Raw genomic sequence first — 16,848 nt, 5'->3', positions numbered from 1 at the left:
ATTACGTCGAATACGATAATACACCCACCACCTTTAGTATATAATATTCCAGCAATATCACAGTGGGTGATACCAGAAATTTTTTTTGTACCTTGTACCCATGTAAGAAAAAGTAATCACAGTCGTGCCTTTCCCTTGCCTTGAAAAGAGCTTGAAACAGACCTTTTGTCTGTTTGAGCCCTGTAACTTGATTGATAGTGCCTTTGAATGTATGTTTAAGCGTTTGAAAAGGATTTGTGTGGATGATTGTTTGTGTATTTATCATTCTAAACATTACACATGTCTGATTACTCTCAAAACACTTTATTTACTTGAAAGATATCCCAGCATAGAATGACACCCACAATGGATTCAGTACTATTCACCATATCGAAAATGTTGTACTTTATGTTTTGTATTTATTGTCCCAACAAGACTTGTGGACTAGTTCAGTTAAATTTCACTATTTGTGTTACCCAGTTATACCAGAGTGGGTCTCAGAATTTCATCTGAATATCATCCAAGCGACTTAAATATAATGAATGCTTTTTTCCAGATCCTGTTCTGTTATTTAGAAGGACAAGTTGTGTCTGGACATATTTAAACATGTTAAGATGATCCCCTCTGTTTCTCGTTATTTACCAGTACATTATATCACAGTCTTCCTATTTGTTTAGAAAATACCTTATATTTTTCATTTTGCATTCCCAAATGGAATCTCTGCTAAGATAATTAACATGTGTGAACTTTGTGAATTTGTTTGTGCTACACTGGTGTGAGTTGCAGTGATGAGAGGGGAGTTACCAATTCTCTTGTATGAGCGTTTGGAAACCCATGCTGCACCTTTTTCATGTGAATGGTTTTATATGTCTTTACAATCTATTTAATGAATGTGTTGTTTTTGCAAGGTTTTCCTTTCAATGCCCTCTGTGATATCAAAATGTGTAAATAAACTGTTTCTGAAAAATAAATGCATTGTTGACATCCTATACAGGGGTAGATACCATTGGTGGTATCCAACCAGTACCCAGTCTCAAATGACCTGATTCCGGGGTAGAATAGGTCTTCAGCAACCCATGCTTGCGGTAAAAGGTGACTATGCTTGTCGTAAAAGGCGACTAACGGGATCGGGTGGTCAGGCTCGCTGACTTGGTTGATACATGATCGTAACATGTCATCGATCCCAATTGCATGGATCGATGCTCATAACATTAATCACTGGATTGTCTGGTCCAGACTCGATTATTTACTGACCGCCGTCATATAGCTGGAATATTGCTGAGTGCGGCGTTAAACAACAAACAAGCAAACAAGCAAGCTTATTTGAGACTAGTGGTTATGTAACATGTCGAGATTGTGGGATAAAGCAACTAGTCGCCTGTTACTAGTCTCGGACTAACTGACAAGGTCTTGTTAGTCCGTGGTATTTGTACAGTGAGGGAGTCAGCTGAAGATGGTCATCCTCATGTAAAGGAATTCTTAACTCTGTGTTAGCAAATTAACTCAAAGGGTATTCAAGCCCTGTAAATGACAAGTCCGTGTTTGTAAAGAGGTTAACCAAATAGAGAAGTGCTTTTTGTGTTGCGAGAAAGAATAACTAGCATACTATTTTTGGGGGTATAGAATCAATGTTACAGCCTTAAGGAAGTATTGAAAAGTATGCACACTCACTATTGGGCTGGGGCAGTGGGGTAGCCTAGTGGTTAAAGCGTTTGCTTGTAACGCGGAAGACCCAGGTTCAATTCCCCACATGGGTACAATGTGTGAAGCCCATTTCTAGTGTCCCATGCCACTCACTCACTCACTCACTATTGTGTTCCATCCTGCTAATGCTTTCTCTCATCCCCACAGTTGTAAACCCATCCTCCCCATCCTCTCTCCCAAGATATTGCATAAATACTAAATAGGAACACTACAAAAATAAAACATCAGCCTGATTTTCAACCTTTATTTTACAGACACACTTTACTGGGATAATATTTGTCATTTTGAAGTAGCTTGTTTCTCTCAGTGGTAATGGTTTCATTATAATGTTATTGATAGGCATCAACATCTAATTTATAAAATACTAGCAATAAATCGTATATGGTTACATCTCATGCAAATGGTTCCGGGCTATCATTCCGACTAATATTTAAATGAAATTCCGGGTGCATATGGTATCATGTATATAATTAAAAAAGAAATCGATGAGGATATATGTAGGGTGCATGTCTTTTCAAATCAAAGTTTCTTTTTTTTCAAATCGACAATACAGGAACTACTAGTCCATGTTCTACCAGAACCCGCCCTGGAACATGTTGGAAAGGTTCCGACTCATGTTTGACATTTGACGGTTGAAGGCGGCCATCTGTGCCTGGAAGCTCTTCTGGAATCTCTGCATCCTTCGTCTCATTGCTCTGCTCATACGCTGGCCTTCGGCGGTGATGTAGTTGTTGTTGCCACACGCACAGTGGATGGAGTGACCGTTGCTCATTACGCTCAGGCCGAGACCATTTGGACAACAGAAGACTGTGTTGTTCATGTAACTGCGATTTTGGATGTGTCGGCAGGCTTGTCCATAAAGACACGACGGAGGCTGCTGATTACCTGCAGGAAGAACCCATGCTATATCACACACACACACACAAACACATTTCCTTTTGCCTTGTCTTTCATCAATTTAAGCAGAAAGAAAAAAATCTCAGAATAAGATAGATATTAACAATGAAGAACGAAGCCTGGTTTATTTCGAAGTTTCATAGTTTTATCTTGCGGTCATTTCTGGAGATTCGAACATGCGCTCGTAAATTGATGACATCGTATATTGGACAACGTTACCAATGCCGTAGCCAGCCGGGGGGGCAGGGTAGGCAATTGACCCCCCCCCCCCTTGAATAAAAAAAAAAGTTAACTACGGCCTTGGTTACTTTTGAGAGGTACGTGCAGAGTGAGTTTGTCCCCATATATTTAGCTGGACAACGCAGATGAACGCAGTTGCTGAACAATCGCATCTAAAAGTGGGAGCGTTATGACAATCGGTATTGTGAGATAAGGTACAGATCTGTAAGGGACGCGAGGGGCGGATTCTATTCAGGGAGTCATCATTATTTAAATACGGGTAAATATTTTTAAACCTTGTACTTTTTATCATCATCACTCCCGTTCGTCGTTTATTTCTTATATATGGTAATTTAAGTACGTGTGCGATGTGCCACACTTATATTCCCAACGCAAGCACGTGTTCCACCTCTGTCACCCTACACGTCAGCCAGGAAGACGGAGAAAGCTTGTCCTTGTCAGTGTTTCTATGACATAAATAATTCAACAGTCACGGGAAGCTCCAAAACGCAACCTATGACCCTTATTTCAATGTGCGCCGACCACAAGGCAGCCTCGTGCAGATATTTGGAATGGCCAAACACCTTTTTTATTTTGGGGTTCTTCAGGATGTAATATTATCTGGAAAAATACACACTTAGAACAATAGAATGACGTCACAAGAAATATTTCCCTGTAGCACCACGTGATGTCGAACAAGGATGCAGCCTGGATTCTGAACACAGTTGTGTTTCCTGTCACTCTCCCTAGCATGATAAAGCAGACAGTTTCACAAAGCATAACTGAGTGAGTGAGTATCATGGTTTAACGCCGCTTTTAGCAATATTCCAGCAATATCACGGAGGGGGGCACCAAAAATGGGCTTCACACATGTCGGGAATCGAACCAAGGTCTTCGGCGTGACGAGCGAACGCTTTAACCACTAGGCTACCTGACCGCCGCTAAAACATAACTAGTGGATGCTATATATGCATAAAGATGTTTAAATAAAGTACTTTTAATCAATGGACGGAGATAGGTAATATGATATGGCATCGGTTTATATAGTTCTATAGTTCATATAGTTCAGGCTTGTTTGTGATTCACTGTGATATAGATTCTTCCCTTCACAATTTTGTATACTGGTATATGATTTTGCATGGGGCTCTTATGAAGGATAGCAGCCTTCCCAGTTTTATATTTTGGTATTGTCGTCTATTTTTATTGTCACTAGCATTTTGCGATCTATAGACACTACACTAACATAGCATTGGACGCCTCGTATCCATCTCTGTGATAATTACGCAAACAAACGAAGAATAATTCATGGGTAGCGAGAACAAAATAATAAGAGACCTGTCATTCATGTGGTTTGAGGTTGTCTCAGATGTAGGCTTAGAGCCCCTGTTGTATAAGAGGTATGGGACTTCCATAATATGTCAGTATAGTATGTTTTTTTCAGAATACTGAAAGGCCATCTCCAGTGACAAGTGATTATGAGAGACTATTTTACAGTTTGATTCTTTCTCCATCAGAAAGGAACTTTTATAGACTTTATTGTATACACTGAAAAGCTACGAATTGTACACGTCTCCAATACAGGACATGCAAGTCTCTACTAGTTGGCAATTCTAGATTGTGTAGTTTCATACACATCCTGAAACAGATATATCCAATTCGTCCCAAGCAAGTCTATAATAGTTGGCAAGTCTAGATTACTGCATTATCCTACAGACCACGAAACAGATATATCCAATACAGCCCATGCAAGTCTATATTAGTTGACAAGTCCAGACTACTGCATTATCATACAGACCATGAAACAGATATAGCCAATACAGCTCATGCAAGTCTATAATAGTTGGCAAGTCCAGATTACTGCATTATCATACAGACCATGAAACAGATATATCCAATACAGCCCATGCAAGTCTATAATTGTTGAAAAGTCCAGACTACTGCATTATCATACAGACCATGAAACAGATATAGCCAATACAGCCCATGCAAGTCTATAATAGTTGGCAAGTCTAGATTACTGCATTATCCTACAGACCATGAAACAGATATAGCCAATACAGCCCCTGCAAGTCTATAACTGTTGGCAAGTCCAGATTACTGCAGTTTCTGAAAATGAAGCGAGCCTCTGGGCTCCTCTTTTATCTTATTGCAATAAGATAATTTAACAACTGTTTTTTTTCTGAATAAAATGTTTCATTTCAGAGACTAGATGTTAGTCTAACGTTTCGTTAGTAGCCATTATGGCATTATGAATTTGAATATTTGGATTAATAAAGAAATACTGTTGTATACTAAGGGGCCTGAGGCCATCAGTATTCTGAATAAAACGTAATTGTGTGTTATGTTCAAAGTCGGTTGATTTGCTTGTTAAAGTAAATTTAATCATGAGTAAGTTGTGTTTAACGTCGTTTGTAATAGTATTCCAGTTATATCACGGCGTGTCAGCTTAATGTGGGAGGAAAGCCTGAAGTGATTACAAACCTAGAAACATAATCAGGGCGAACCGGGATTCGAACCCACAATCATAGGTTTCTGGCGGACGCAACTCTGCACAGCCAATTGCAGCGCCTTAGACGACTGGGCCACCCGTGCCCCAAAATTTAATTTTAAAGTGCCCGCCCCAACTTTTTTTAATCCCGTTGTTGTTGTAGGCAGTAAAATTATCTGAGAGAAGATTTTGATATTTTTGACCCCTCCCCAATTTTATAATGCTGGATCCGCCCTTGCAGGTGCTTCAGTATAAAGTGATTTGTGACTCAGGAATTATAGCTGCCTCGTTTGCACCACCCATTTTATGGTTGTAACACTGTTGATGAGAATTGTCTTAAATCTGCGTACATGCAGCTCCGAGGCTAAAGCGTGACACAAATGTACACACAGCACAAGTGGCGGTCATGTTTATCCCGATCGGAATGTGTATACGTTTCGCAGATGAACTTTTCAGAACATTCCGGCAAAGTGTGACACATTTAAAACGCTGTACGTTACATGCCTTGACAATCCGGTATGACACGCAAGACAAGCCATTCTTAGTGGTACATGTACTTCACAGAAGCCACATAATTGTCTCCCTTTGATGACGTTCCCGAGACAACTTTTGTTAACGTCCTGTCAAATGACCATGTATGTATTATTCTGACCGCATCCGTGGTGTAGTGGATAGAGCGTCCGCATGGTGAGCGGAAGGTCTGTGGTTCGAACCCCGGACGCGTCATTTACCAACAGACGTTAAAATATGGTACTTGTTTCCCTGATAAAACAAGAAACGTTCGGCTCGGAGTCGGTGTGTCTGAGTGGGGTGTCCGTAACTGCTTGTTATCTCGGTGGACTAGCACTGTAAAGCCGGCATTAGTCCGCACTAGTCGAGTACAAGCAGCCACACTCGCAAACGCACAAGCGCATTTGCTATATAAGTGCAACAATCTTGAAAACCCTGTTTAAAGACATCCGCGTTATGAATCCAGGCCAGATGGTGCGTGTGTGGCGACTCTGTATACAATTGTAATGGCGTTTGTCTTACCTTGTGTAACGACCGTGTGTACAGGTGTTTAAAGGTGCATCTTACCTGGTGTAACGACTGTATACGGGCGTTACGGCGTACATCTTACCTGGTGTGACCACTGTGAAGGCAGGCGTCATAGCGTACATCTTACCTGGTGTGGCCACTGTGAAGGCAGGCGTCATGGCGTACATCTTACCTGGTGTAACGACTGTATACGGGCGTCACGGCGTACATCTTACCTGGTGTGACCACTGTGACGGCAGGCGTCACGGCGTACATCTTACCTTGTGTGACGACTGTGACGGCAGGCGCCATGGCGTACATCTTACCTGGTGTGACGACTGAAGGCAGGCGTCACGGCGTACATCTTACCTTGTGTGACGACTGTGAAGGCAGGCGTCATGGCGTACATCTTACCTGGTGTGACGGCTGTGAAGGCAGGCGTCATAGCGTACATCTTACCTGGTGTGACGGCTGTGAAGGCAGGTGTCACGGCCACCAGAAGAAGACTCGTACTCAGCAGGAGCAACATCTGCAAGAAACATGAAAAGACAGTGCTGATGAGGTCGTTATATAGCTGAAGGTGAGGTGAGGTGAGGTTTCACTTCGCGTCGAAGATTATTGCACTTATTCAGCGACGATGTTGCACGTGTGTGTGTGCTTGTGTGTGTGTGTGTGTGCGCTTGTACTAGTCCGGACTGATGCCGATTTATAGTGCTTGCCCACTGAGATACCATGCCACAGTGTAACATGAATACCCCACTCAGACACAGTATACTGATTCCGAGCCGACCAGTCCTTGTTTTAGCCCCTTAATGCCGAGCGCCAGACAGGGTAACAACAACTACCGCCTATTAACGTCTTCTGGTATGACGCGGCCGGGGATCGAACCCCGGACCTTCCGCTCTCCGGGTGGACGCTCTACCACTAGACCACGAAGGCGGTCCGTTATATTGTTGAACGCAACTTCTCACTCTAGACACATAAAACAATATCCCTTCAGACATGTTCGGAAATGCAAGACCCCTCCAAGATGACAAGAAGACAATTATGTTCCGAAGTTCGCCATATTCTTTGCAGGCCCGCCAGGTAATGTCCCGCGAGTGATTGAATGTCGTTTCATGCCGCAGTCAGCTATACAATGTACAACATTGCAAACCAGCAGGTAAGAACCGATCGAGGTAAGATGACACACAATCAACAAGAACACACCATGCAACCACCCAATACTCATAACTAAGTCGGCTCTGGAGACAGGTTGTGGATAAGATGATACCCAATCAACAAGATCACACATTGCAACCACTCGACGCCCATAAGTCGGCTCTGAAGACAGGCTGGGGATAAGATGTCACACAATCAACAAGATCACACATTGCAACCACTCGACGCCCATAAGTCGGCTCTGAAGACAGGCTGGGGATAAGATGTCACACAATCAACAAGATCACACATTGCAACCACTCGACACCCATAAGTCGGCTCTGAAGACAGGTTGTGGATATATAAAATGATACCCAATCAATAAGATCACACATTGCAACCACTCGACACCCATAAGTCAGCACTGAAGACAGGTTGTGGATATATAAGATGATACCCAATCAACAAGATCACACATTGCAACCACTCGACACCCATAAGTCAGCACTGAAGACAGGTTGTGGATATATAAGATGATACCCAATCAACAAGATCACACATTGCAACCACTCGACACCCATAAGTCAGCACTGAAGACAGGTTGTGGATATATAAGATGATACCCAATCAACAAGATCACACATTGCAACCACTCGACACCCATAAGTCGGCTCTGAAGACAGGTTGTGGATATATAAGATGATACCCAATCAACAAGATCACACATTGCAACCACTCGACACCCATAAGTCGGCTCTGGAGACAGGCTAGGGATAAGATGATACCCAATCAACAAGATCACACATTGCAACCACTCGACAGCCATAAGTCGGCTCTGAACACAGATTGTGGATATATAAGATGACACCCAATCAACAAGATCACACATTGCAACAACTCGACAGCCATAAGTCGTCTCTGAAGACAGGCTAGGGATAAGATGATACCCAATCAACAAGATCACACATTGCAACCACTCGACGCCCATAAGTCAGCACTGAAGACAGGCTGGGGATAAGATGTCACACAATCAACAAGATCACACATTGCAACCACTCGACACCCATAAGTCGGCTCTGAAGACAGGCTAGGGATAAGATGATACACAATCAACAAGATCACACATTGCAACCACTCGACGCCCATAAGTCGGCTCTGAAGACAGGCTGGGGTTAAGATGTCACACAATCAACAAGATCACACACTGCAACCACTCGACACCCATAAGTCGGCTCTGAAGACAGGTTGGGGATAAGATGATACACAATCAACAAGATCACACATTGCAACCACTCGACACCCATAAGTCGGCTCTGAAAACAGGCTGGGGTGTGATGACACAAAAGATCAACTCATTTTACAAAAACATTTATCTTATATATTACAACAAATCTTACCATCCAGTTGTCCAATAGTCTGTACGCGATGTTTCAGTGGTTCAAAAGGAACTGGTCGGATAGTTTAATTAGTTCCATGTATCATAACTGTGGCTGTGTTTCATTCAGAAGGCCGCTGTGACGGACTGTGACAAGCTGTCAAGAAGATGCGGAACACAGACATGCTACGTCAGAGACAACTACACCGCCTCCTCATCGGAGAATATACAGTAGAAGGTATGCCGGTGTATACAGAAGCCTTGGGCTAGGACCTGGTGACCTTGCTATAGTCTTAAATATAGGGACTTAAACTAAAGCCCCGTTTACACGACCACGTTTACTTATATAAGTAAATATACGTACGTAAGTATATATACTCACATAAGTAAAAGTGGTCGTGTAGACGCATTTGCTTACGTAAGCAAATATACTCCAGGAGTAATTTACTTCACCTCAAGAGGTCGTGCAAAAGTATATTTACTTATAAGCAAATATACTCCTGGAGTAAATATGCTTATGTGAGTAACATTTGGCCGTATAAACAGGGCTTTACTCAGAGAATGTGTTCTTTCTGTGGGCTCCTCCATTTGTTTCTTCGTGTATTGTTCCACTACGCAAGAACCAAAACATATTACCAGTATTTAAAATTAAAATGTCAGCAATGAGTAAACGCTTTATTTTCGTTCAGTGACGTAACAATCTGCAATTTTATTTGTGTAGGCTTGTGGACGGTCGGTGATTTCCCGCCGCTGTGAATTTGTCGTCTGGACAGGTGCGCGTGATTTGACCTCGCTTGATGTGACGTGGATGACGTCATGTCAAACAGCTGATCTAATGTTGTGGTTGTCTAATGGATATTTTCTAATTTTGGTATGTTGACATGAGTGCTTTTCATATCAGTTTGAAGACTTGATATTCCAAGAAAATAATGTGCATATAGTTGAGTAAGGGAATTGAATGTGTGACAGTGAGAAAGCTGTCAAAATGGATCCAATATTAAACGTCAACCTTTTTAATATTTCAGCCTCATATATTAGCCTAGAATCTCGCATGGTTCAGTTTATAACAGTAATTTAAGTAATTAGAACAACACACAATACATATAAATAATCGATTCCTGAATGACAAAATGTTTTCAGTGTAAATGTGATTTTTCATATTTGTGACTAACTGTGATTTCGTTTTGATGTTTTAAATAGTTTTTATTTATTTATTTTTTTTCACTGTGCATTATCTACATTATCAAATACTTCGATCGATCAGTGATATACGTATAAGTGATAATTACTTTGTTTTGTATCCTTAGTAAGAAATAGAATTTGTAAAAGAAAAACACATCTTGTCTTAGAGCAAAATGAATGCACTCTTGTTGTTCTTTTTTCATAATTTAAAATTGCATCTGTAGTTAAGCTCGGCCAAAAGAAAAAAGGAAAGACACAATCACTGAAAACAATTTATATCAAAGATTTTGCTAGTTATATTTTCGAAGTTTAATACCAAGAATGTATTTTTCCTTTTATGACAAATAATTGCATTACTTTCATTGACCTACAATCATCATCTATATCAAACTTTTCCTTTTGTAGAATGGAAAACTGTGCTGGAACGCATATCCTTGAACGTACATGTGCGCACCTAGGTGTAAATACACATCTAAAGTCGTATTTATAACACAATATGAAATAAAAAGTTGTATTTCATGGACTGGCCATACCGCCAAGTGCGAAATACAAGCTGAGACGAGGATGCATGTTTTCTAGTGGTCATAGTGAAGCAAATTTGAGAGTTTTGAGAACATAAACTGTACATATATACATTGAATACTACTTTAATCGAAGTAATCTATATATTTGTAATTTTCTCTTTCACTTAATCTATTTTCCCTTTCACTTAATCTAGACAGTATTTATAATTGTACCGTAAAAACAATAATATTGCCTTCTTTCACAAGTCATCATTTCCTTGTACAGTAAACTACGGTTATAACGAACTCAAAGGGACCACTATTTTTAGTTCGTTATAACCGTTGTTCGTTATAAGTATATATACAGCTTATATACAGCAAATGGCCCGGACAACAACAAAAACAGTTCGTTATATCCGTATTAAATATAGCGCATTCTACACTTCTTGAGCTTTCAAATTCAAGTGTTACAGCTGTCCAAGTACATCTCGTTTCAAGATATTTGTCAGTTAGGTTTAAACCATTAACAACACGTTTCAACGATTTTGATTGAATCTTCGTGTACTTACTTTTGTGTGGTCGTACGTTAGTATAACCTCGTTAATCATTAAGAGCGATGTCAATCTGAGTATTGTTAGGGCTGTTTAGCGATGGTGCACATTTTGTCATGTGAAAATGTCCGATGTCAATTACCCCGAAGTTGTTTTTATCATTACTGAAAGTTGGTTGGTTGGTTTGCTGTTTATGCCGCAAGCATTGGTTGCTGAAGACACCCCCCCCCCCCCCCCCCCCCCCCCCCCCCGGAATCTTTACGGGTCTCATTACTGAAAGAGCACGGACACTGAAACCTACATGGATGTTATCGGGATTTCTTCAAGATATACATTCCAAACTGTCATTTGTTTTGTAACATAATCTTTGAAACAGTCTGCGTATGAACCAATCACGACCACCTCCGTCAATTTCGTTTTGACATCAAAAACACTGACAATTTCATCGGGATTTTTTATCGGCAAATATAAATCACGGAAAGTTCTCAATGAATGTGTACTTCGACATAAATGTCATATGTCTTTCACCGTTAGGATATGTACTTTCCAATTATACGAATTTTTGGGACATTTAGATTTCTTACAAGGGCGTTTACTTGACTTTGCCTGCCACAGTCCGGTTCTTCCATATTACGATTATGTTGAAAAGTAGGAAACTTACAATACCAGCACTTTTATCAATGGCTAGGAGTGCATAGATCTTTAGATACTGTTGGAGTGAGTGAGTGAGTAAGTTGGGTTAAACGCCGCTTTTAACAGTATTCCAGTTACATCACGACGTGTCAGCTTAATGTGGGAGGAAAGCCCGAAGTGATGCAGGTCTCAGACGTTTACCACTTTGGCGAAACCCACGAGCACGGGTATCGTGCTGACAACCTAGAAACATAGTCGGGGCGAAGCGGGATTCGAACCCACAATCATAGGTTTCTGGCGTGCCCAAGGGACGCAACTCTGCACAGCGAATCGCGGCGCCTTAGACGACTGGGCTACCCGTGCCCCCAGATACTGTTGATGATGATTAGTAAAATGTTTTATAAGTGTTCGGGCAACTAGGCCCATTTACACCTTGCCCTTAATAAAGGTTTGCTAAGTACCTGGATATTTTATAAAGTATCAAAACTGCCACATGCTTTAATATAAGCGAGAATGACATTCTGAACATTATTGTGAACAATATTCCTAGAACATAAAATACCAGACAATGAGAAGTCAATATTGAGAACTTTTGGCAATGCAATTAAAAAAATTGGCTACATTATCAAGCTGATTACTGTAATACACACTGTACAATGTGCAGAAATAACATTTAGATAAGCACCAAGACCACAATGCCCAAGACGAAGTCTGGTTAAGAGAACCTCCTCTCTCCGATTATTTCTAGATATGTGTAATTTACTGATAAAAGGATCGATGCCAAAGAGATGACGTCCTTTTAAGGATGATGCCCATCTCTGCTGCCATTTTTGTTTTAGCATGGGTCATACTGACGGTGCCTAACTCTGCATGAGAAGGTAAAATTGTTTCATCCTGTTCTGATTCATCAAATTCTAATGCAGCTTTTGCCAATTTATCGGCTTTCTCATTTCCAAGTAATCCAACATGACCGGGGATCCATGAAAATTCAACATCTAACAGATCTTTACTTAAGTCATTATAAAGGACGAGAATAATGTTGATCAAGTCCTGCCTCGCTGAGGAAGAACCTACCCGAATTGGTGGTAATGCACTGAGTCACTGAAAATTACTGCTGAAACGTACAGGCCTTAAAAAAATAATCCAAAGCAATGCTTCAATGATTGCTCCTAGTTCAGCAAAAAATACTGATAAGTGATCAGCCAATCGGAAAGAAAGTTCTCTCTTTTCATTTACAATGACTATACCAGCACCAACACGACCAGACATGTAGCCATGGTGGCTTTTCAGGCAGAACAGTATTGTCATCTATTGCAACATTACGCACAGTATGATTTAAAGCCGTTCTCTGAGATCGCATCCCATAAGTCCCCATACCATTTTTCCAAGAATCATGAAAATATTCTACACAATCATTCAACATAGTTGACGTTGAGTGTTTTCTCCCAGATGCTGTTGGAAAGACAACCGACTCGAGTTGCATGTTATACAATTTGGTTACACTGTGTGAAGAAATAAGAACGTTGTAACACTTTTGATACAATGTATACGTTTTTGAAACCGCGACGTCATCACAGTGCGTCACTAAGCGGTATGCAAAGCCAGCTGACGGCCAGGCACCATGGGGGCAAAGGGATAAAACAAGGACCGGTCGGCTAGCTCGGAGTAGGTATCCATGTCACCATCTTTGACACGGTCTGCTCATAAACTAATCACGACCACTTCCGTCAATTTCATTTTGACCGTTGAATTAAACCCACCGGCAGTTATCAGTGAATGATACTTTGACATTAATCTCATATCTCCATCTTCGTCAGGATATGTACTTACTAATGATTGAATGAATGATTAGACATCTATATCTAAAATGAGGGCACTTACTTGATTTTACTGGGCACATTCGGGTGCTTCCATAGCAAAACTAGCAAACTTTGAATGCCAGCATTTTCACTTATATGGCTAGTCAGTGCATGCATACCTCACAGAACAGAATAGCCATGCAAACGTCTCTCTCTCTCTCTCTCGCTCTCTCTCTCTCTCTCTCTCTCTCTCTCTCTCAGTGAGGGTTGTGAGGAGGGACGTCCATCGATGGATGTCTCCGTGCCCTCCTTGGGGTTAAGCCCCATTACACCTCTCTTCGCCCACAGACTGGCTGTTGTTGTTTACGTATATTTTATACTTCAAATCTTAGGAGTCTCAGGCGTTAGACACTCTACGACGGCTAACCAACATCTTCGACTTTTTGAAAAACACACACATATTGATAGACATACCTTTTTCGGACGACCGTTGTCTACGTCTGTCTGCAGTGATGAATATAGCTGTACAAGGGTGGAACTAGGAACAGCCGCCGGGCTGCAGCGGTGCACAAATATATATATGCCTAACTACTAGGCACGGCACATTTCATAGCAGGGTCTTTGATCTGGTGATGTAGTTCATTTGTAACGGGCTTTAATCAATCTTGTAATAAACGTTGACAAAAAAAAAGGGCGACGCGATGAGCTTTGTAGATGTGTGATGGATGAAAACCATCGAACGCAGTATTTATTGGTTATTTTTTGACGAAACGTATCCATGAAGAAAGAAAAATCGTGTTATTTACAAAAAACGTCCTCAGTTGTCGAGCTGCTGTACCAGGGCCCTATAATTACAGATGACAATATTTCGATTAAATAAAAAACAGATACATTTCCAATTTAATAAAAAAATAAATATGTTTACCTATATTGATATCATCTGTCAACGCTACAAGGCCTTACAGAACATGACAAATTGCGTTAATGACACCAGTGTTCTGAATTGTACTGAACTTGTGGGAAGTAATAAACTGAGATCTAAGGACATAATAAACTGAGACCTAAGGACATAATAAACTGAGATGTAAGGACATAATAAACTGAGATGTAAGGACATAATAAACTGAGATCTAAGGACATAATAAACTGAGATGTAAGGACATAATAAACTGAGATCTAAGGACATAATAAACTGAGATGTAAGGACACAATAAACTGAGATGTAAGGACATAATAAACTGAGATGTAAGGACACAATAAACTGAGATGTAAGGACATAATAAACTGAGATGCAAGGACACAATAAACTGAGGTGTAAGGACATAATAAACTGAGATCTAAGGACATAATAAACTGAGATATTAGGACATAATAAACTGAGATCTAAGGACACAATAAACTGAGATGTAAGGACATAATAAACTGAGATGTAAGGACACAATAAACTGAGATATAAGGACATAATAAACTGAGATGTAAGGACACAATAAACTGAGATGTAAGGACACAATAAACTGAGATGCAAGGACACATATAACTGAGATGTAAGGACACAATGAACTGAGATGTAAGGACATAATAAACTGAGATGTAAGGACACATATAACTGAGATGTAAGGACACAATGAACTGAGATGTAAGGACATAATGAACTGAGATGTTAGGACACAATAAACTGAGATGTAAGGACACAATACACTGAGATGTAAGGACACAATAAACTGAGATGTAAGGACACAATAAACTGAGATGTAGGGACATAATAAACTGAGATGTAAGGACAAAATAAACTGAGATCTAAGGACACAATAAACTGAGATGTAAGGACATAATGAACTGAGATGTTAGGACACAATACACTGAGATGTTAGGACACAATACACTGAGATGTAAGGACATAATAAACTGAGATGTAAGGACACAATGAACTGAGATGTAAGGACACAATAAACTGAGATGTTAGGACATAATAAACTGAGATGTAAGGACATAATAAACTGAGATGTAAGGACACAATAAACTGAGATGTAAGGACATAATAAACTGAGATGTAAGGACATAATAAACTGAGATGTAAGGACACAATAAAATGAGATGTAAGGACATAATAAACTGAGATCTAAGGACATAATAAACTGAGATGTAAGGACACAATAAACTGAGATGTAGGGACACAATAAACTGAGATGTAAGGACATAATAAACTGTGATCTAAGGACATAATAAACTCAGATGTAAGGACATAATAAACTCAGATAAATATCACAAAGTGAGGTCAGTCTACCTTTAACTTAAGACGAGGGCAATAATAAACGGATGTGTGGGGACGTAACACGCTCAGGCGAGGGTCATACCAATAATACAAACCAAGGAGTAGCTTCAATGCAACAGTTTACGTTAAATTGGTAGAATAGTTTCAACTCAGTGACGTCCAGCTGCATTGTTTACGCAGGACATCGCAATCAACATATGTTGACATGTACTTTGTCATTGTCTTGTCCCACACAATTGCAAGGAAATACCCACGATCTTGTCTCTGATTAATATGAATATATCATGTTTATGTATTTCCTCCAGTATGTCGGATGCTGTAAAGGGTGTTTCATACGGTAATGCTGCCCGGGTCGTATAACCTTAACCCTGCCACGCACACACGCCAACCAGATCACGGTCGTGACAAATGATGTGACGACGTGTCACGTGCTAACAAAGGTCACATTTGTCACGCTGACATTCTGACTTGTTTACTCGCCAGAGCCACGCCCCCTTTCTAGAAAAGCCCATTTACTGTAACATATTTGTCTGGCGTATATAAGGCACATGTAGTGTTCTTACATCACAACTTAAGCTGTCACATTATCTGAAAAATGGGCCCGTATAACATACCCGTAAATCATGGAACAAAAGCTAAACTTAATATTTAAAATATAGCGTTTTAACATATGATTATGAAATTAGCATATATTATCATATATTCTCGCTGATTAGCTGCATATTTTAATTTCATCGATGTCGATTCAGTATTAGAGAATACTTCAAAAATAGTTAATAAATAGAGTGTTGGTATGGAGTTTGTTCAGACGTGACATTTAATCTAGTATATGGTTTTAAATACATTTAAACCCTGTTAATCCGATCTTCCCCAATCGTGAAATCGCCTGGATTAACTACTTTTCAGATTTTCGGATAATAGTTGAGGTATAATATGTCCTTTTGTATTAGTGTAGACGCCGAGTAATAAACTCGGAGCTGCTTTTCCGGATTGGCGAGGGTTTGCTGTCTATAAGGCAATGAGGGCCCATTCTGACCGAGCAAAGCATAATTTAATTAGGGGGCACGGGTGGCCCTGTCGTCTAAGGCG

The 16,848-nt window shown here is 40.3% G+C and overlaps 1 protein-coding gene across 2 annotated transcripts; it reads right to left on the bottom strand.

Annotated features, from left to right (window-relative positions):
* Positions 1–1,928: 1,928 nt before the first annotated feature.
* On the bottom strand, positions 1,929–14,034 carry LOC139465331 (uncharacterized). Of its 2 annotated transcripts, XM_071247032.1 has the most exons (3): positions 13,962–14,034; positions 6,764–6,833; positions 1,929–2,568 (listed from the first exon to the last, which is right to left on the bottom strand). In XM_071247032.1, the coding sequence occupies exons 2-3, from the start codon at positions 6,831–6,833 to the stop codon at positions 2,255–2,257; spliced, it is 384 nt and encodes a 127-aa protein (XP_071103133.1). In that variant the 5' UTR covers positions 13,962–14,034; the 3' UTR covers positions 1,929–2,254. The 2 variants fall into 2 exon arrangements, with proteins under 2 accessions (XP_071103133.1, XP_071103134.1); XM_071247033.1 differs by lacking the exons at positions 6,764–6,833; positions 13,962–14,034 and adding an exon at positions 6,586–6,635.
* Between the last annotated feature and the right edge of the window lie 2,814 nt (positions 14,035–16,848).

Source organism: Haliotis cracherodii, unplaced genomic scaffold (genome assembly GCF_022045235.1).
Source record: "Haliotis cracherodii isolate W230 unplaced genomic scaffold, xgHalCrac1.p SCAF_18, whole genome shotgun sequence".
Classification (NCBI taxonomy): Eukaryota; Metazoa; Mollusca; class Gastropoda; order Lepetellida; family Haliotidae; genus Haliotis; species Haliotis cracherodii.
This window is presented reverse-complemented; position numbering and strand designations above follow the sequence as displayed.

Excerpts from the sequence above, each read along its gene's own strand:
- LOC139465331 (XM_071247032.1), bottom strand. The coding sequence starts at position 6,833 with ATGTTGCTCCTGCTGAGTACGAGTCTTCTTCTGGTGGCCGTGACACCT. Across the intron at positions 2,569-6,763 it reads CTTCACAGCCGTCACACCAG|GTAATCAGCAGCCTCCGTCG; the intron begins GTAAGATGTACG and ends TTCTTCCTGCAG.